Below are 18937 nucleotides of genomic sequence, written 5' to 3' on the forward strand. Positions count from 1 at the left end.
AAATATATTGATTTTATTATTAGCTTGCAAGCTTGCAACAGTTTTTTTGCACAGTTTTCAATGCAAGGTCTACGAAGAGTATTTAAAAGCCTGTGGCTTGTTTCCATTGGGGTCCAAAATATTTTAGATATTCACATTTAGCATTTTGAATTGATTACAAGAGGACCCCAAAGTAAAAATACTCTATTTGGAGGCAATATATGTATGGGGCATACGCACGTAAAACAAATAGAACCGATCCTATTTTTAGAGCACGGCACGCGTAGGATGGCCCGCGGTATCCGTGCGTCTACTCTGGTGTACGTAGCTGGTATCATTGACATATATTGGTCCTATCCAAACGCACTGTACGCGCGCAGTAAACGCATACGCTCGCGCGCAAAATCGCCTGGTGTACAGTAGCCCGGCCGTTAATCGCAAATGCTTGTGTTTCTGTCAAAAGTGTGTTTATTATATTATAACAGTGTATAGCTCTGGTCCATAGCCCTAACGCATTAGAGCTATGGACCAGAGCCAACAGTGTCCTTTATGATGAATTCCTGTTCTGTCTATAGAAGTGTCTATTTGTACGTCTCTAAATGTTTTGATGATTTGAACATGGTGGACCCTATTGGAAACAAGTGTAATGCTTAATTGGGTCGTCCACTCACAGTTGCCTTTGTATTGAGTTTGTGCTTGAAATGTACTGTAATACTGCAAACTGTTAATAAATTCTTCAATCAATCAATCAAAGTCTATGGACCTGGCAGTGTGCGAGTCCAACTCCAATGCCTCTGACTGATGATGATTGAAAATTAAATTTAAACAAAATGATTGCATCAACCAAATATCTTTTGACAGTGGTGATGTTGAAACAATGAGATTGGAGATTAGATGTGAATTTCAGTTTGTTAAACTTTAAACTTTCTCCTCCGTGTCGCTAGGTGGCAAGCGTCGAATAGGCGCGAGCAATGTTGCTATAACCCTTCGACAGAGGAAGTGCTTCCGCGAACACAACACATCTATGCAGGGAACACGTGAAGCAAAAACACAGCCTGACAACATGGACATCACAGAGGTCCCCACCATGGTCCCCACAAAGCAGAATAAAGGAAAGAATAAGAAAATGAAAAAGCCAAAGCCAAAGCCAAAAAAGGAGGCAATTTCTTATAAAAAGGTCGATGTTAAGGTCGGTGATGATAAAGCAGTTGACGGAGATGTTCCATTGATCGCGTTTCCACCCGCTTATGGCATGAGTGACATAAAGAATAAACAACGCAGACACCTCCTGTTTATGAAGCTAAAGCAGGACAAACGAAGGGTAAAAGCAATGCACGAATATACACAAAATGAAAATTAAATATACAACCTTCACGAGCTGCTTAATAAGCGTTTTCTATTATTTTCTTTCAGGTAAGGTTGCAGTTGAAGAAGAAAATGAAAAAAGAAAGGGCTGCTTTGGGTGACAAGGTAATGATTTACCCTTTTTACCTCCCTTATGATGAATTCCTGTTCTGTTCTTTGACTATATATAGAAGTGTCTATTTGTACGTCTCTAAATGTTTTGATGAATTGAACAAGGTGGACCCTCTTGTAAACAAGTGTAATGCTTAATTGGGTTGTCCACTGGTATTGTGGGTGTGGACTTCGTTAACATTAAGGAAGTATTTAGACAGGTACATGGGTATCTTGGTGGTGTATCGAATCTTGTGGACCAGACCCATTGCAAGATGCTGTACTCTGTTGTCAACCTAGCCCGTCTCCGGACCCCCCGGGTTGAGCTCCTTTGGACCCCTAACCCGTAGGGTCCGGTATCACCGGCTTCAAGCTACATGGGATGCAATCTGATTTACCCTGATTTACCCCTGTGCTGCGGTGTGGGTGTCACGCTGACATATTCCAAAAGAAGCATATGAACGCTATAGGAGACAACGAACCTTCTGACCCCCCCCCGCGAACGGCTCAGAAGCCGTTAAGTATTTTTTATGTTTGTACGACCGTTTTGGCAGCTCTGAAATTCTCTCTTCGGTCCCTCCTTGTTGACATCTCGGTTGGCTAGCTGCGCCTACGAGGCGCGTAGGGAGGCGCAGCTAGCCAACCGAGATGCTGGAGGCGGTACAATGGGATGTCAACAAGAGAGAATTTCAGAGCTGCCAAAACGGTCGTACAAACATTAAAAATACTTAACGGCTTCTGAGCCGTTCGCGGGGGGGGGGTCAGAAGGTTCGTTGTCTCCTATAGCGTTCATATGCTTCTTTTGGAATATGTCAGCGTGACACCCACACCGCAGCACAGGGGTAAGTCAGGGTAAATCAGATTGCATCCCATGTCGCTTGAAGTCGATGATAAGGAACCCTACGTAAAGTCATCAAAATGTCAGAAACTTTAACGTAGGGTTCCGAAAGGAGCTATTGTCAACCCTAAGCCATTCCAGTCTGTCAAAGTGGGCAGGGGTGAGGTGGGTTTGGGGAGTGAGGCCAAGTAGTAGCCTGACCAGTTTGTTTTGGGAAGCCTAGAGCCTTGTTTTAAGGGCCTTTGAGGTGCTGTGGTACCAAGAGGTGCAAGCATAGTCGAAGAAACCTTGTACGAGGGCTCCTGTTAGGGTCTGCAGTGCTAGGGTCATGTGAACCATGGCTATGTGTGAGTCCCTATATATTTGTAACATAGGTCAACATGTGAAATTCCTGAATATACTTGAATTTTAATGTTATTTTAAAGATAAAAATGGTGGACCCTGTTGTAAATAATAATGGATCGTCCACAAAGTAACAGTTTTTGTATTGACTTGTGCTTTCGTTAGAAATGTACCCATTCTGCATACTGTGAAATGAAAAAAATATCAATACAATTTAAAAACTCTATAATTGGCAAAGCTTGAATGTATTTAACCGAGATATGCGCGTGACATCACCATACCCGGAAGTTATGTGGGAACGCCTACTGAGAAAAATATTTCTGGGCTTGACAGGCAGCCCATACATCCAAACAAAGAGTGGTGTGGGTCAGAACTGGATCCGATGGTAGTGTACAAGGGTAACGGTTACCGGGTACCGTCGCCCATAATCCATCTCACCCTCGTTTTTTTTTGTATTCTGTTATGGTGAAATCCATAATATATTTTCAAATATAAAGTTTCAGGCTAATTTTGTACATTTTGAACGAACAGTGTGGAATATATTTCAAAGGTCTGTTTACACTGTGTGTGTGTGAATTAATGATAACTAAATATGGTCTGTAACGTCACTGTCAATGCATCAAACTTTCCAAATCACAGGCACCGCCAAAAGAAGTCCCAAAGACGATAGAAAACCAGAGGGTGTATGACGAGACCACAGTTGATCCAGCAGATGAAGAGGTAGGAGATTGGTCGGTTTCTGCTCGCTCAGCAGAGACGTTTCATAATTGTGTCCCATATGCCACAGTGCCACACAATGTTTTGTCGTTCTGCAATATGAATCGGAAAGCAATTTAACCCATTTAGACCCGTTGCAACCTACACATTGTTTTACCTTTGAATCCGGCTCTGTCTCATTAGTTATTGCTATACATGTACCAACATAATTTATTTTTTACAATTGTTTTGAATAAGAATTTTAAGGTTTTCATAAACCTTAGGTTAGGTTTAGGACGGTCTGTTTTTAAGATCGGCCTCAGGTCTAAAAATGGGTTAATCTGTGTTGATTCTGTTGATTACTGCAAATTGCAAGAAGTTGCAGTTATGCAACTTGAAAGTTGTCATGAATGCTGCCTGTCGGTTGTGGTGCACATGCCAATAAATCAATCCACACATCAGAGAAAACTAAAATCTTCAGATTGGCCAAAACGTGAATTCTACACAATTTTCTTTTGTGTTTTCAAATTCATCCAAGTTATTATTGTTTTTTCATTTTTATTGTGTTGAATTTATTGTATTTTATTGACCTTTATTTAATCAGGGAAGACCATGTTCTCTTTTGCAAGGACACCCCGAGTATACATGTTCAATCGCAACATACCGAAAAACAACATCACAGTTTTTATTAAAGTGCAATATAGTGAACATTATATTTACAAAATATCAATGGAAATACACAAAGCAGGAACAGTTCTTGTACAATGCAACCTAAATGTCTCTATAGAGACCAGTTTATCGAGTTTTAGAGAGTTCTGGAGTTTATTCCATTTTTCTGGGGCATAAAAGATGAAGGCAGTCTTTCCTTGTTCACCGTTTTTCGTGGAGTGTCAAGTGTAATGTATGTGCGTTGGATATACCGTAGTTTTTGAGTGGTGCAACCACTCCAAGGAACAGCAATGTCCCTATGTCCCTCCCTATGTCCTAACCTATGTCCCGATGTTTAGAGTACCAATACCAAAAACGAAGATAAATACAATGGGAGCTTGTCAAAGAAGGCCTTATAAATAAATAAAACATAATGTTGTTCTCTACGATTGGTGAGAGAAGGCCAGCCCAGTTTTTCATATAAAATACAGTGATGATGAGTGTAAAAGCCATCGCCGATACTGAAGCGTAAAGCACTGTGGTAGACTGCTTCGAGATGCTTCAATATGGATAATTTGTTTGTCATTGTGTGCTGTCAATTACAGATAGCCTTTGATGAGGGAACTGATGAATTCTCTGCCTACTTTAACCGACTAACTAATCCAAAAGTGCTCATAACGACATCGGACAGACCCAGAGGGGTGAGTGAATGGCAGCCATAGCTCCGTGGTCAGAATCATACAAACATGCCCTCTGACAAATTGTGTGTACATAACAAAAACAAGATTTAATAGATTTATCTACTGCTTTGTGCCTTATTTCTTTCAGAGGACGGTTCGGTTTTGTGAACAGCTGTCCTCAGTGATCCCAGACTCCCATGTGTATTACAGAAGAGGCTTGGCCCTGAAGAGAATCATTCCCCAGTGCATATCCAGGGGCTTCACATATCTCTTGGTCATCAATCAAGATCGTCAAGCTGTCAGCATCCTTTTAAAACGCTGCATTGTTCATACATTTATATTAAATTATAGGCGCTTAGTTCATTCTGAGGCTTAATTCATACTGTTAGGTGATTGCATTGCAATGTGTATTTTCAACTGAGTTGATTATTTATCCTTTTTGTCGAGCAATCGATGAAAAGTAAATTTGCCTTTATCTAGAGAGAAAACAAACAAGCTTTGATAGCTTTAACAGCACTCATGTACTTTAACAGGTAAGACCACAAGGCAAGCACATGATTAGACCACACGCTTGGCAATTAATCAGAGAAGAATGAAAGGATTTATTTTTAAGAAATTCAGGGATCCTAGCAGGTTGGGATGAGAAGTATTTTTTCACAGTATGTACATTTCAGATGTCTGACGGCTAATTCCTTCACCACTACATAAAGATGGTATGGTTCTCTGTCACTTACCCGATGGGCCTACAGCACACTTCAAGGTCAGCAATACACGGCTACGCAAGGAGATGAAGGTAAGAATAGACATTAAGGGCCCTATCTTGCCTTACCCCTTATCCCTAAACTTCTTTGCCATATTTTACTATTTTGAAAAACAGTAAAAAAAATAAAGGTTTACAAGCTCACAATGTGACGATGCAGATCGACTAGCTGAACTATTTTAAAATGATTTTTAAAAAATAGTAAAATGTGGCTAGTAAGTTTAGGGAGGGTAAGGTGGCGCACAAGATAGGGCCCTTAGTTGTGTCTCTCTTGACTGTGAATTTGATTAAATGTAACCAGTGTGCAATTATAATACTGTATGTTATGTATTGTTTTATTTTAATTTACTGTTCAGCACTTTAAGAAAAAAGAAAGTTATGTTTAAAAAAACAAAGTGCACTTTTGATTGGAAATTGGTAATTTGTGTACCTGCAGTGAAAGTAGCCTTGTGTTGATGATTGTTGAGCTGTGAGATTTGTTAGTTATTTGAAATATGATCCCACTATGTACTTGACTCTACTGTAGCGGTGTGGCAAGTCGCCGACAGAGCACACTCCAGAGGTGATCCTGAACAACTTCACCACGCGCCTTGGTCACACTCTAGGTCGTCTGTTCGCCACCCTCTTTCCACATGACCCTCAGTTTGTTGGTCGGCAGGTCGCCACCTTCCACAACCAGCGAGATTTCATCTTCTTCAGATTCCACAGGTGAATATTCTCATTGAAATCTTCTCAAAAATAAAATATATATTTTAAGTAATGTTTGTTGGTGTAATGTGTCTATTTGTATGGGTATCAGTGTTTAAATGGTATGATATTTTATTTAAATAAGATTAAAACACAATAAGCCAATTAGCATTAGACCGTTTTAAGACCATAAGAAAAGCCTATTGAATTTTCTCTGCCGCCTAAATAATGAGTCACAACCACACATCCTCAACTTGCATGCGTGTGCCGATGTGCAGCAAAGCTATTGTATTTGTTGCTCAACTACTTAGTTACATATAATATTACATATTCTTAATATTTTCTAATCTTTTGGCATTTAATACAATGGCTGACAGTCAAACCAGGGCTACTCTAATCAACAGAGTAGCTCTGCCTGATGTCTAGAAGCCTAATATATCCCATGGCCCATTCCCCTCTGGATAAGCATTCTCATGTGGGAATTAGGTCATTTTGTTCCCCGAGTTGAGGCCTATTAATTTCATACTCCAGTTTTAGGTGGTAAGGTGACCACAGAAACGGTGGTTGGTAATAACAGGTGTTTGGGTGTTGTCGGTCACCTTATCACCTAAAACTGGAGTATGAATAGAGGGTATGCGCATGCTTAAAGTGAATGGCAAATCGAGTGGCAAAGAGAGTTTAACATTGTTTAATGCAATCAGATAGGACTTTTCTTTTTGGATGTATGGGCTGTCAATGCCAGAAAGTAGTTTTGCCACTCAGTAGGCATTCCTGCATAACTTCCGGGTTTGATGATGATGTCACTCGCATACTCTCTATAGGCCTTTAGGCTCCCATGGCAGTGCTTATGCTGAGACACTGCAGCTCACTATAGTAAATGCAGGGCAATGTGTAATCTAATTCATCACCATTAAGTCGAAAGCCAACATACATTTTATAGATAAACCCCAGCTGCAGTGCACACCCAAATCTTAATTGTCATTTGAATATTGTATTGCTTTTTTCCCCCAAAGGTACATCTTCAAGAATGAGAAGAGAGTTGGCATTCAAGAGCTGGGGCCACGCTTCACCCTCAAACTCCGATCCCTTCAGAAAGGCACCTTTGACTCCAAATTTGGAGAGTATGAGTGGGTACACAAGGTCAGTGTCAGAAGCATTGTGTAGAGAAGATGACTTGTGATGAATTTGAATCCAGCACACCAGTTGTAGGGTACAGTGAAACAAACTGTTTGACCTTCAAAGGCATAATTTGTACCGGCCGTCTGAGCTGCAAGAACGGCAACAAAGGCATATTGGCAGTACCGGACCATTTCCCAGAGCGTATATTCTTTCTACGTCCGAGCATAGACATGGTAACGCCCCGTCTGCCTCTGATTGGCCTACCGACACAGCCGGTGTCTCCGAGGTGGAATATACATGCTGGATAGTCTGCTCGCGAGGTTACTCTGTGGTGGGAAATAAATACAAGTTAAGTACGATATAGCTACAAGAGAATGACAGCTTGGCACGCACAAAAGCAACTTATTTTTGTAGAAGAGGTAAACTAATATTGTTTATGCCGTTGGCCTGTTTATTTGTATACATGTGTAAACTTTAAACATTGTACTGTAAAAAAAGTATCTTTTCCCTTGATCTTTTAGTATAACAGTATTAGTTTAATACACGATAATCAACACTAACACTTTAATTTAGAACACAGCCAAATCAAATCATAGTTCATAGGCCTACGTGTTCAATTATTCAATCAAAATTAGTTTGCCTCTTCTACAAAAATTTAAGTTACAAATTAGCGTCGCGTGTTGCCATTCTCTTGTACTATTTCCCACCACGGAGTAGCCTTGCATCGGCAGACGGGCAGTGTCGGTAGGCCAATCAGAGGCAGGCGGGGCGTTACCATGTCCATGCTCGGACGTAGAAAGAATATACGCTTTCCCAAAGCATAGTTTATTTTCAAGGAAACCTTTGGATACCATTCACTTCAGTATGGTATAAAAATCAACGTGCAGAGATTATAAATTGCTTGAGATATGTAACCCAACAGAAATTTTCAATTCGTCACATTATCATTGCCTTGAAGTCACATTTGCAGCCAATTTGTCACTTTATAAACTTTCTTGACTTTGTTTTGCCCCTTTTCAGCGCCATGAAATGGATGCCTGCAGAAGGAAGTTCCACCTTTGAGTGTTGCCACTGTCCGTCACTCAAGAATCTCACATACCCCTGCTGACCAAGAAGTTAAGGGCTGTCCAACACCTATAAATGTTGTACAATATCATTGGGATCAGGGCAATTGTGTAATGTATGTCACGTTCAAATTGTTTTTCAGATCATAATTGTGGATCCAGACTCACATGTCTGTACCCCACAGGCCACCACTCTGATCCAACCAGGACATGTATTATCCTTGGTTTATGCTAGTATGAAGTGAATTGCTTTGATCGGGCTGTTAAAGCTGGAGTGCAACCTCTAGGTAGATTTCTTTAAACAGGCTATCAATAATAAATGTGTACATAACATTAATTTTTCAGAAGTCTTCATTTATTCAGTCAGACATGAAACATTACAATTCAAAAGGCACATGAGTGTATGCGATTTAATTAAACAAAAATGTTAAGACATTGGTGTCAAGCACCTGGAGATCATGTCAAAAAAGTAATCAAAAAAACAACAAAAGTTAGTTTGGTCTGGTGTCCCCAGCACTCGTTTACTATTCCAGTCCATACTGCAGGATTTGTAGAGATTCCACAAGGCACCTCAGTCAAACCTGCACAAATGACCCAATTACTTTGTGGTAGTAATTAGTCATGGCATTTTTCCTAAAAGAAAGGGCTATATTAAAAGGACAAACATTAACTTCAGAGTTCATTATGATAACCTATGTTAAACCGGAAAGCAAATTTAATTTTTACGTTGGCTATTCAAAAACTGTAGATATAAGCTCAGTGTGTATTACAATTACAATTTAGGCATTTAGCAGACACTCTTAATCCAGAGCGATTTACATTAAGCAAGAACAAAAAAGCATGGGAATATATCACATAAAAGCATTTATCATAAACCATGCGTACCGTAAGCTAAGAACATAACAGTTATATCTATATAATGAAACTATACATATATACTATGCTATACATTTACTATGATGTGCTATGACTACATACAATGCAATTATAGTGCCGTCTACATAACATGCTATAAGTCTGTATCAAATGATATCTAAGTCTACAGAAATGCTATCTAAGGGGGTAGGGTAAGTGCTATGGGCCATGGAGTCTGAAAAGGTGGGTTTTCAGACTACAGCGGAAGATTGGGAGTGTATTAACTTCATGCTGCTCTGCAGGCTTGTAAATCTATTTTTGAAAAATCTTGAAAAGGTGAGGTATTTGTAGAATCGTCCTCAGGTCTTAACGGGTGTAAGATGTTGTGAATGTGTTGTGGAGAGGAAATAATGGGTGTACTGTATATACTCACAAGCATTAAGCATAGTGTTTTGCCACTTGCCAGGCCAGCTATAGGAAGGAGCAGAGCTTCTGTGTTCTGAAGGGGTTGGTACTGGAGGTCATGCCAGTGAGCAGAGGATCCTGCTGGGCGTGCTGAAGACAAAACTGTTGCAAGTCGGCTGCGGCCTGGGACACCTGTGGTGAGGGACAGTGAAAAACAACATTTTCAGTTCCTCACCGAAAAACAACAGATGTTGCCTAATAATTATTTTGGCCACAGCCCACAGATATCACATTGGTATGATGCGTGTCCGGATTGTCTTTGATTCCTACACAGCAAAGGAAAACGACGTTATATTATAAGCTATAATGGAGTAGAAAATAATTAATGAACTCACAATCGCATTCAGAGCATCGGCCCTTTGCTTTCCAACTACGCTGCGTTTGGTCCAACTTACCTTTACTCTGTTTATGCTGGCTTCAAAACGTAACTGTTGGACGACTTTCTTCATTGCCATGGTATTAGATCCTGACATTCTTGAAACCAAATGGACAGTTTGCGTGGATAAAGAAAACTTGTGTTGTGGGGGAAATGTTCCCTTTGCTCCTTCCTCAATGTGTTTCCGGTCTTGTGAAAGGGAGCGTAGTAGATAGTCTTTTTTTATATAGAATACAGCAGCGACCCCTGGTGGTGGACGTGCACAGACAGAGAAAAGAGCAACACTGACTATTATGGGGACGTCACATAAGTATAATTAACTGCTAAATAAAGGCTTCCCCCAGGATCATTTCCACTTTTACAGCATGCTGTTAATTCAGGGGAAAGTGCATAGAACGAATTGCAAACACTAGGAGCAAATGTCACCATCGGCAGCACACTGCAGCAGCACCAGAGCAACAAGTGCTGGCACTCCCAATAAAAAACATTCCACTGGCTGTGTTTGATTACACAGATTGTTACTTAGCAGTCCACTCCTCTCCGGGACAAGCAGCGCAGCACCAGCGGATTAACGGGATGGGCATGGGCTCCTCTAACTCCTACTGAACAACTGTCCGAGAATGGAACTGTCCTGTGAATCTATGAGATACAACGCGGAACGAAGACCAACAAGTGCCAAGGTATAGTCAGGTTAATTTAGATAACATATTGCTATACCAATTGTTTCATAACAACAATATGACGGTTAAATTAAACATGCATTTGAAGACATATGCTATTTTGTACTATTATATAAACACATTTATTGAAAGAAATAGGCCTGTGTTTCTTTGAACATGAGGCCTATCTGTATAGTGTATACATTTTCTAGAAGTTGCTTACAAACACCTGCTATATAAAGTCTAGGGTGTTTGGGATTTTCTTTTTAAAGGGCCTAGATCAGAAGTCCATGGTATAGGCAAGGCTACATGCATTTTTTCCACTTTATTTAATCGCACCATTGTTCAGTTTGTAGAGCTCCATGTGCTGTGTGTGCCAGATGACCAGTGGAATGTAAAGCTCAATAAGATGCCCGCTGAAGCCATAGAGAACTTTATATCTGCCGGCTTCATCAGGTGAGAAGAATAGTATTTAGTTTATACTATAAACTTTATAGGCTTCCATTCAAGATAGTCAAGTCACATTCACAGTTTTACACAAGTCTGTTTCAATCAATCAATCGCTGTCTGTTTTTGTTATGCATTATGTCTAAAATATATTTCTGGTTCATTAGGGTATACCCAGATATAACCCTAAAAACTCTGAGAAGTGACCTCGGAAACCTTCTGGGGACAGAAAAGAGCATTGACAAATTCTCCTTCCTGAAATGTGTGGGTCGGAGTTTGGTCGTGGTGAGTCCAGCTGACAATTCAGGGTGGCTGCAAACTTGTTGGTTTAAGTTACATAGCAAACAATGTAAAATAAAAATAAATAAATAAAGATAGGCTATGACTAAAGTGGTGTAATGGCATATGTGCGTCTTTTGTAAAAGAAAGATATATAGGCTAGATGTGCTGTACATAATAGAGTATTAATTAATCTCATTTTACTTCATTGTTACTCTATTGCATGTATCTCTACAGGTCAAAACCAAACAGGAGAGAGATCTGAAAGTGAAAACCTTTGCTCCACCGTATGTATGTAATATTAGCTTCTGTTTTTTATTATTATTATACAACATTGAAAAAGAAAAAACTCTTCAAATGCAATTAAAGGCTTTAATGGCATTTGGAGATGGTGTGCGGGAGGTTTGTCTTTTTCAGTATTCTCCTACGCGCCTCCTTTGTAGGGTCTTGCTTTTTATTATACCATGTTATGTCTAGGGACGTAATATAGGCATAAATGTATGGTTAACTTGTTTCTTTGTGTATGTATGGGAAAACACTGCACTTGTTTTTGTGTGCATATACAGTACAGTAGATCTTTGCTATGCATTTATATACATTATAGTTAGTAGATTCCAGCTGCTGTAAATAATGTTGCTTGGAAAAAATGACTTGATTGACACACTGGATTGTGAACAAACATGTAACTTTTTGCACCTTATTGCAGCATAGTAACCCTCACTTGAACCATTGTAAAAAGTGTTAAAAATACATAATACCAATCAAAGGTACTGATTTTAGTTAGTTTTGTATCATTATTAGTTTTGTGAGCACACAGAATATGTTTTAGACAGTGGGAGAGTCGGATAGTAGTGGACAGCACCCCTCCCCCCCCCCCCCCCATTCTAGTTTTTGTTGTTTTAGTTGACTGATAACCTTTGTAGGGACCAGGGTCCATTTGTACACTGTCAGAATTAAAACAAATGCTGATGGTTTGATGGTGTGTGTCATCTGATCTCTCTGCAAGGCCCCACAGCCAGAGCTCTACTTGCTTCCCGTGGTGGAGAACGATGGTAGTCTCTGCTCTCAGTCGCTCACCTCAGACACCCACAGCTGCTCCTTAGACCCCCACGCCTACTACCCTCCCAAGACGTGCAGCCCGCCAACAGGGACAAAGGAGCCTGTAAAGTTTCCCCATATCCCCCAGTGTTCCCTGCAGACACCTCCTACCCCTGGCCCTGATGAGGAGGAGGAGGAGGAGGAGCAGAGGGAGGAGGAGGACGAAGAGGAGGACGAGGAGGAGGTGAATTATAGCTCCACAGATGGGGAGGGAGAGAACGAAGAGGAGCCCCTCTCCACCCATAAACTTAATTGGGCAGAGGAAGAGCCTTGTCCAAGGGTTTCCCAGAAACAACAGCTCGTATCACAGACTAAAGGTGAATGTTATAGTCATGCCTTCACATTAAATCTTTGTTAAAATGTATTCACCAGACAGTTTTCACATCTGTGCAAAGTGTGTCGAAGTCAATGCTCCCAAAATGTTTTCTCAGCATTCTGTGTCATCAAGTATTTAAAGCACCACCAATTATAATCAGCATTGAAAGCATTTCTTTCAAAAACACTGCGTCACTTTCTTTAAATAGTTCCATTGCTAGGTAAATGGTTAAGTTCTGTAAGATCTTACAGTCAAAATTGTTAACTGTTGAGGTGGTTAATTAATTTAGTAGCAATCATGTCATATGCATGGGTGTCACATTTTTTCAAATTGTGGATATTTGCTTTGGAATTCCACACTGTTCATGCTAAATCTACACCTTTGCAAATGTCAGAACGTGAATCAACTCAGGTGAAAGAGTTACAAGTGAAACGCGACTCCACTTACAAGAAGAAACAGTGGTATAGACGAAACAGAGCGGCCAGGGATTCTGGTGTACCAGAGTCACTGGACTCAGGATTTTCTCTTACCCATGACAGGTACTGTACAACAGGTTTCAGTAGAAATCAGCAGAAATTATTATTTCCCCTGACTCTTCTAATAATAATAGTAATAATGTTTTACTTAGGAAATCAAAAGATGCACAGACATTGAAGATGACAAGGAATCAACCAAATAATATGGTATAGTATAAACCTTACATAATTACGTTACAGTGTCTCAAACCTTTCAGCCTTGTCTATTGGTAAATTCCAAATAAGGTTGATATATGTTTATTCAAGGGCAGCTAGTGTCATTTGGTTGTATATTACCATTGCCAACCGTGTAAATCTTTTGTCTTTGTCACCATTCAAAATCCAATTGGCTTAACTCAGCAGATGAGGTCTTTGTATTAGACAAAAATAAACAATTGTTATGTTGTGTTTCTTGTCATTCCAAGGTTGTAGAGCATCCTGTAGTATCTGCTGGACCTGATCAGTACACTTCTCCACCCTCAGTGTCTATTCTGGATCCAGTCACCCCCAAAAATACTGTTCCAAGTTTCTTTCAGACAAACCGTAAGATGCTGCCTTGAATACATCCTCTAAATTACAGTAGGTCTCCTTGTTCTCCATTCACCACTTTCAATCTGGGTTCCCTATTTTGGATATGTCATTATAGGTGAAAATAAATAGATAAACATTTTCAAGAATAGCAAAAAAATAGCAGATCCCGCAATGCGGCATGTTTTTATGGCAAGCCGTTTTAACTTTTAATCGAACCACGCTCCTGTCTGTAATATATGTTTTAGATATCCAAAACCACATTTCTCCTAGTCAAAACTGCATTCTCACTAATAATAATTGTAATTAAAGATATCCATAGTAACATTCTTACTAGTAGAAATTGTATTTCAAGATATCTAGAATTCAGTTCTTCCTAGTAACAATTAACGTTTTGGATATCTACAAAGACATTCCTCCTATCAACAACTGTCATAACCTCATTCTTCCTAGGAGGAATGACGTCACGTTTCCCATTCATGTGTATGGGGCTTTTAGTTTCAGATATCTGTAACGGCATTCTGGATATCTAGAATCAACATTCTGGATATCTACAATTGAATTCTTACTAGGAGAAACTACTATTTCGGATATCTACAATGCAATTCTTACTAGGAGAAACTACCATTTCAGATATCCAAAATTAAAAGAAAACATTCCAGACATCCATAATTACATTTTGTATATCCAAAAATGCATTGTGACCAGTAGAAATCTAATCATGGATATCCACAATTCATATTATGACTAGTACAAATGTCATTTTGGATATCTGAAATGGTAGTTTCTCCTAGTAAGAATTGCATTGTAGATATCCGAAATAGTAGTTTCTCCTAGTAATAATTCAATTGTAGATATAGAATGTTGATTCTAGATATCCAGAATGCAGTTACAGATATCTGAAACTAAAAGCCCCATACACATGAATGGGAAACGTGACGTCATTCCTCCTAGGAAGAATGAGTTTATGGATATCTGAAATGACAGTTGTTGATAGGAGGAATGTCATTGTAGATATCCAAAACGTTAATTGTTACTAGGAAGAACTGACTTCTAGATATCTTGAAATACAATTTCTACTAGTAAGAATGTTACTATGGATATCTTTAATTACAATTATTACTAGTGAGAATGCAGTTTTGACTAGGATAAATGTGGTTTTGGATATCTAAAACATATATTACAGACAGGAGGGTGGTTCTATTAAAAGTTCAAATGGCTTGCCATAAAAGTGATGTCATTTCTCCTAGGAAGAATGGCGTTATGGATATCTGAAATGGCAATTCTGGATAGGAAGAATGTCATTGTGGATATCTTAAATTACAGTTTTGGATAGGAGGAATGTCATTGTGGATATCTGAAACATTAGTTTTGACTAGGAAGAACTAAATTACAGATATCTGGAATACACATCCAGTCTAGCTATTAAATGTTAAAACGGCTTGCCATATGTTTTGAGCTTGTAGATTGGCTATTTGCGCTATTCATTGTACGACATTGCATATGGGGCATACGTGGAAATGTACATGCCATGGTTGACTTCCTCCTCTCTCTGTAGGAGACGAACTAATAGAGGAAATCAAGCTGGTTAGAGAGGAGAGGAAGCAACTTGAGTGGACCAGACAAGAGCTGCTGAGAAAAGGGAAGGACTTGTTGGCGCAAAACAGACATCGTAGAAACCAAGGTGGGATCAAACTAAAATGTGTCTTCCTTTCCTTTCGGCTTTTCCCTTCAGGGGTCGTCACAGCGAATCATCTGCCTCCATCTCACCCTGTCCTCTGCCTCCTCTTCTCTCACGCCAACTAACTTCATGTCCTCTTTCACTACATCCATAATAAATCATCTCTTTGGTCTTCCTCTAGACCTCCTGCCTGGCAGTTCCAACCTCAACATCCTTCTACTGATATACTCACTATCCCTCCTCTGTACGTGTCCAAACCATCTCAAGAGAACCTCAACATTTTAGTCTCTGCTACCTCCAGCTCTGTTTCCTGTCTTTTCCTCAGTGTGACTGTCTCTAAAGTCTAAACCATACAACATAGCTGGTCTCACCACAGTCTTGTACACCTTCCCTTTCATTCTTGCTGATACTTTCCTATCACACATCACACTTTTCCACACTCTCCATTGCTCTGAAATGCGGCTAACCTTAATTTATCTCCTTTCCAGGGCATATTTCTACCTCTAGCTTTTCCTCTACCTGCTCACTGCTCTCACTACAGAACTAAAACGTGTACTGGTTCTTTAAAGGCTCTGCAGGGCAACAGATCATTTTAAATCCTGGAAATTCTAATAATGTGTTAATCATGTTATAATTGGCCATTCTCATAAACAACTAGAAAAGTGCACTCCTCAGCGCAAAAGTGCACTCCTCATCCCAATCACGGTCAGAACCGTAACACTGTATGTGAGGGGTCCCATAAGGACAAACTTACGCCTGATTTATACTTGTGTGCCAGTGTTATGTGATGGCAAGGACTGCGTTGCAAAAATCTGTCACACAAAAGTAAATTGTGCTGATATATGTTTTCTTTTCTTCCCTTTCATCTCTCAGCACGGGATAGCTGGAAGAAGAAATATTTTGAAACCAAGAAGGCTACAGTACCACTGGAAGAGACCTTGAGAAACATGCGCCAGGAACTGGAGACATTTTACAATAAACTCTTGCACCAGCTTCAGGCCAGGGATGGCAGAGGCAGGCCAGGACACCAACGCCAAGGGAGATCTTCCATGAAGGTTTAGTAACTGGAGCTAGTTTGAAACAAAGCTGTACTTGATCTGTCCTCATCTAATATCAAAATGGTTTAAACTTACTTTAAAATCAAAAGTTGTGTTCTAAAACTGTAATCCTGTATTTCAGAATGAGTTCATTATCCAGATTATGACAGAGAGCCATGAGATTGACAACCTTAAGAGGAAGGTGGAAGATGCCAAGATGAAACTTGTCACAGAGATAAAGGTAATAATATTATATATATACACACTGTATATGCACCAATATGAAACAAAGTGTGATCAATATTTGTATGACCGCACTAACTAGAAAACCATTGTTATCTAGTAATCCACCTATCATATTTACTTTTCTTAATTTGTTACTGATTATACTGTATGTTGAAATATTTGATTTTTGTTTGTACGGAATGGTCGGCATCAGGTATTTCTGGGCACAGGAACCTACTCTGCCCCGGGCATACAACACATTCTCACTCCCAAGACGGCAAACGTTCATGGGTGGTGATTTACGATTCTGTCCCTTTCGGGACGTAATCCGAACTCCGCTGTCGGCTGGCTGATGCAGACCTCGAAACGTTCGGCACAGCCACTCGCTCACCTAACGGCTCACTCGCTCAATGGCTCAAGTCTGCCTCAGACAGCACATTTTAACAGTTTCTTGCCTAACTAGTTCCTAACTTAGTCTGTTCTCACCAGTGTTCCGTCTCGCTGGGCCAAGTGTTCCGCCTCGCTGGTGCTGAGTGTTCTCAGAACACTTGGCACCAGCGAGCATGTGTTAAATTAAAAATGGTGCAGAGTAGGTATTGGTGCCGACCGTTCTGGTTACCATTTATAGTAGGATTGAATGTAGCTCTCTCTTTAGCTGAGGAAACAGGCTGCAACAGAGCTGAGAGCCCTGAAGGCTGAGTTGGCACAGAAGAAGAGCCAGTCATCTCATTCTGGTCCCATGGTCCCATCAAGCTTTGCGGCTACCACACGAAGCAAGCTCAAAGCACCAGCACCTAACTCAGGGTACCCCACAGGAAAGAAGCCTATGTTCTAATCTAGAAAGTCTATTTTCATTAAAGCTACAATCCATAACTTTGATGTCCTGCCCAGAATTCTCCCGCATACATGAGACCAAATTTATACCACTCGTTGCCAAGAGGCAATCACTGCTTGGCCAGGGGATATAGTTGTTTATGAGCTTCAGGCAGTACTACTGGACAGTTTGCAGAATTACAAGCACAAACTCAATACAAAGACTGTTAACTGTGAGTGGACAACCCAATTAAGCATTACACTTGTTTACAAGAGGGTCCACCTTGTTCAATTCATCAAAACATTTAGAGACGTACAAATAGACACTTCTATATATAGTCAAAGAACAGAACAGGAATTCATCATAAGGGAGGTAAAAAGGGAAAAGAAACATATACAGTGAGGGGAAAAAGGGGTGGGCAGTGGGGATTCAGATTTTACGGAGGCCAGTTTCGAATTGCAGCCGTCCGTAGGTGACCTTTGAGAGCGGTTTTGAAGGAGTCAAGGGATTCGCATGTCTTAATGTCTCAATGGAAGAGTAGGCCAACCACTGACGATGGGCTAAGTTATAGTGTATCAACTATAGTATACTCAACCTTACAGATTGGTTATAGTAAAATAGGTTGTCTTGACGCTTAACACCAATGGTCTTGGTGGTAAACCTTACATTCAGATGTTCAAATCTGACTGGCATGTCTCTAAATCAATGTATCATGTGCTGCAGTCATCTCTACTTTATCTCTTTGAACCGTTGTCATATTGACAAGTGATGTTCTTTTATATGGCTTGATTCTTTCTTTTTCCAACAGTATTGGTCCTATTTTTCAGTGATACAGTTTTAAGTAGCTGTGGTCCATAGCTCTAATGGCGTTGCATCTAGAGCAATGTTACCGATGACTTCCGGGGCTCACATAAATGCAGACCAGCCTCTCGTCTTTCGCGTAAATAAAAATAAAGTTTTTGCTTCTCACCAATACAAAGGCGGATTGTGTCATTAGAAAGCCTACTTTCCTTAGTGGAAGCACTCTGAGCCCCCCACCACACATACAAAAGGTACTTTTTGGCCAAAAGGGGATTCTTTTTTCACAGAGGAAAAATATTCTGTATGAGGGTTTTCTCTTGGCAATATCGGTAGAGGGTGCAGTGAAGTAACAGTATTTTTTTAAAGTACCTTTTATACGGGGGGGGGGTCAGATTGCTTCCACTAAGGAAAGTAGGCTTTCTAATGACACAACCCACCTTTGTATTGGTGAGAAGCAAAAACGTTATTTTTATTTACGCTAAAGACGAGAGGCTGGTCTGCATTTATGCGAGCCCCGGAAGTCATCGGTAAGAGCTAAGTTGTAAGCAGCAATTGCCAGGTTAAGCATTGGGG

The 18937-nt window shown here is 40.1% G+C and overlaps 3 protein-coding genes across 7 annotated transcripts; 2 read left to right on the plus strand and 1 right to left on the minus strand.

Annotated features, from left to right (window-relative positions):
- The first annotated feature begins 1000 nt into the window (after positions 1-1000).
- On the plus strand, positions 1001-8603 carry rpf1 (ribosome production factor 1 homolog). Of its 2 annotated transcripts, XR_013790363.1 has the most exons (10): positions 1001-1300; positions 1393-1449; positions 3254-3334; positions 4564-4659; positions 4787-4940; positions 5349-5431; positions 5925-6106; positions 7099-7225; positions 8225-8319; positions 8412-8603. XR_013790363.1 is itself a non-coding variant. In XM_079505292.1 (9 exons), exons 1-9 carry the CDS (start codon positions 1004-1006, stop codon positions 8264-8266), a joined length of 1119 nt encoding a protein of 372 aa, XP_079361418.1. In that variant the 5' UTR covers positions 1001-1003; the 3' UTR covers positions 8267-8603. The 2 variants fall into 2 exon arrangements, 1 of the variants encoding a protein (XP_079361418.1); XM_079505292.1 differs by having other exon boundaries at positions 8225-8603.
- Positions 8604-8662: 59 nt separating this feature from the next.
- On the minus strand, positions 8663-10205 carry LOC306926057 (guanine nucleotide-binding protein G(I)/G(S)/G(O) subunit gamma-5-like). Of its 3 annotated transcripts, none has more exons than XM_079505295.1 (3): positions 9984-10205; positions 9557-9720; positions 8663-8849 (listed from the first exon to the last, which is right to left on the minus strand). In XM_079505295.1, exons 1-2 carry the CDS (start codon positions 10059-10061, stop codon positions 9595-9597), a joined length of 204 nt encoding a protein of 67 aa, XP_079361421.1. In that variant the 5' UTR covers positions 10062-10205; the 3' UTR covers positions 8663-8849; positions 9557-9594. The 3 variants fall into 3 exon arrangements, with proteins under 3 accessions (XP_079361421.1, XP_079361420.1, XP_079361419.1); XM_079505294.1 differs by having other exon boundaries at positions 8663-8901; XM_079505293.1 differs by having other exon boundaries at positions 8663-8914; positions 9984-10192.
- A 198-nt stretch (positions 10206-10403) lies between these two features.
- On the plus strand, positions 10404-17696 carry spata1 (spermatogenesis associated 1). 2 transcript variants are annotated; one of them, XM_079505290.1, is made up of 12 exons: positions 10404-10644; positions 10973-11079; positions 11238-11355; positions 11587-11640; positions 12356-12764; positions 13158-13302; positions 13392-13446; positions 13704-13821; positions 15365-15490; positions 16361-16542; positions 16667-16765; positions 17405-17696. In XM_079505290.1, the coding sequence occupies exons 1-12, from the start codon at positions 10585-10587 to the stop codon at positions 17582-17584; spliced, it is 1653 nt and encodes a 550-aa protein (XP_079361416.1). In that variant the 5' UTR covers positions 10404-10584; the 3' UTR covers positions 17585-17696. The 2 variants fall into 2 exon arrangements, with proteins under 2 accessions (XP_079361416.1, XP_079361417.1); XM_079505291.1 differs by lacking the exon at positions 10404-10644 and having other exon boundaries at positions 11057-11079; positions 11587-11636.
- The last annotated feature ends 1241 nt before the right edge of the window (positions 17697-18937 follow it).

The sequence above is a fragment of the Electrona antarctica genome (genome assembly GCF_951216825.1).
Source record: "Electrona antarctica genome assembly, chromosome: 7".
Lineage (NCBI taxonomy): Eukaryota > Metazoa > Chordata > Actinopteri > Myctophiformes > Myctophidae > Electrona > Electrona antarctica.

What these genes read in the sequence shown, in the direction of transcription:
- LOC306926057 (XM_079505295.1), bottom strand. Translation starts at nt 10,061, where the DNA reads ATGTCAGGATCTAATACCATGGCAATGAAGAAAGTCGTCCAACAGTTA. An exon ending in CCAGCATAAACAGAGTAAAG is followed by an intron (nt 9,721 to 9,983) that starts GTAAGTTGGACC and finishes CCCTCACCACAG; the next exon opens with GTGTCCCAGGCCGCAGCCGA.
- spata1 (XM_079505290.1), top strand. Translation starts at nt 10,585, where the DNA reads ATGGAACTGTCCTGTGAATCTATGAGATACAACGCGGAACGAAGACCA. An exon ending in GCTCGTATCACAGACTAAAG is followed by an intron (nt 12,765 to 13,157) that starts GTGAATGTTATA and finishes TGCAAATGTCAG; the next exon opens with AACGTGAATCAACTCAGGTG. An exon ending in TTTTCTCTTACCCATGACAG is followed by an intron (nt 13,303 to 13,391) that starts GTACTGTACAAC and finishes TGTTTTACTTAG; the next exon opens with GAAATCAAAAGATGCACAGA.
- rpf1 (XM_079505292.1), top strand. Translation starts at nt 1,004, where the DNA reads ATGCAGGGAACACGTGAAGCAAAAACACAGCCTGACAACATGGACATC. An exon ending in GGGCTGCTTTGGGTGACAAG is followed by an intron (nt 1,450 to 3,253) that starts GTAATGATTTAC and finishes TCCAAATCACAG; the next exon opens with GCACCGCCAAAAGAAGTCCC. An exon ending in AGTATGAGTGGGTACACAAG is followed by an intron (nt 7,226 to 8,224) that starts GTCAGTGTCAGA and finishes GCCCCTTTTCAG; the next exon opens with CGCCATGAAATGGATGCCTG.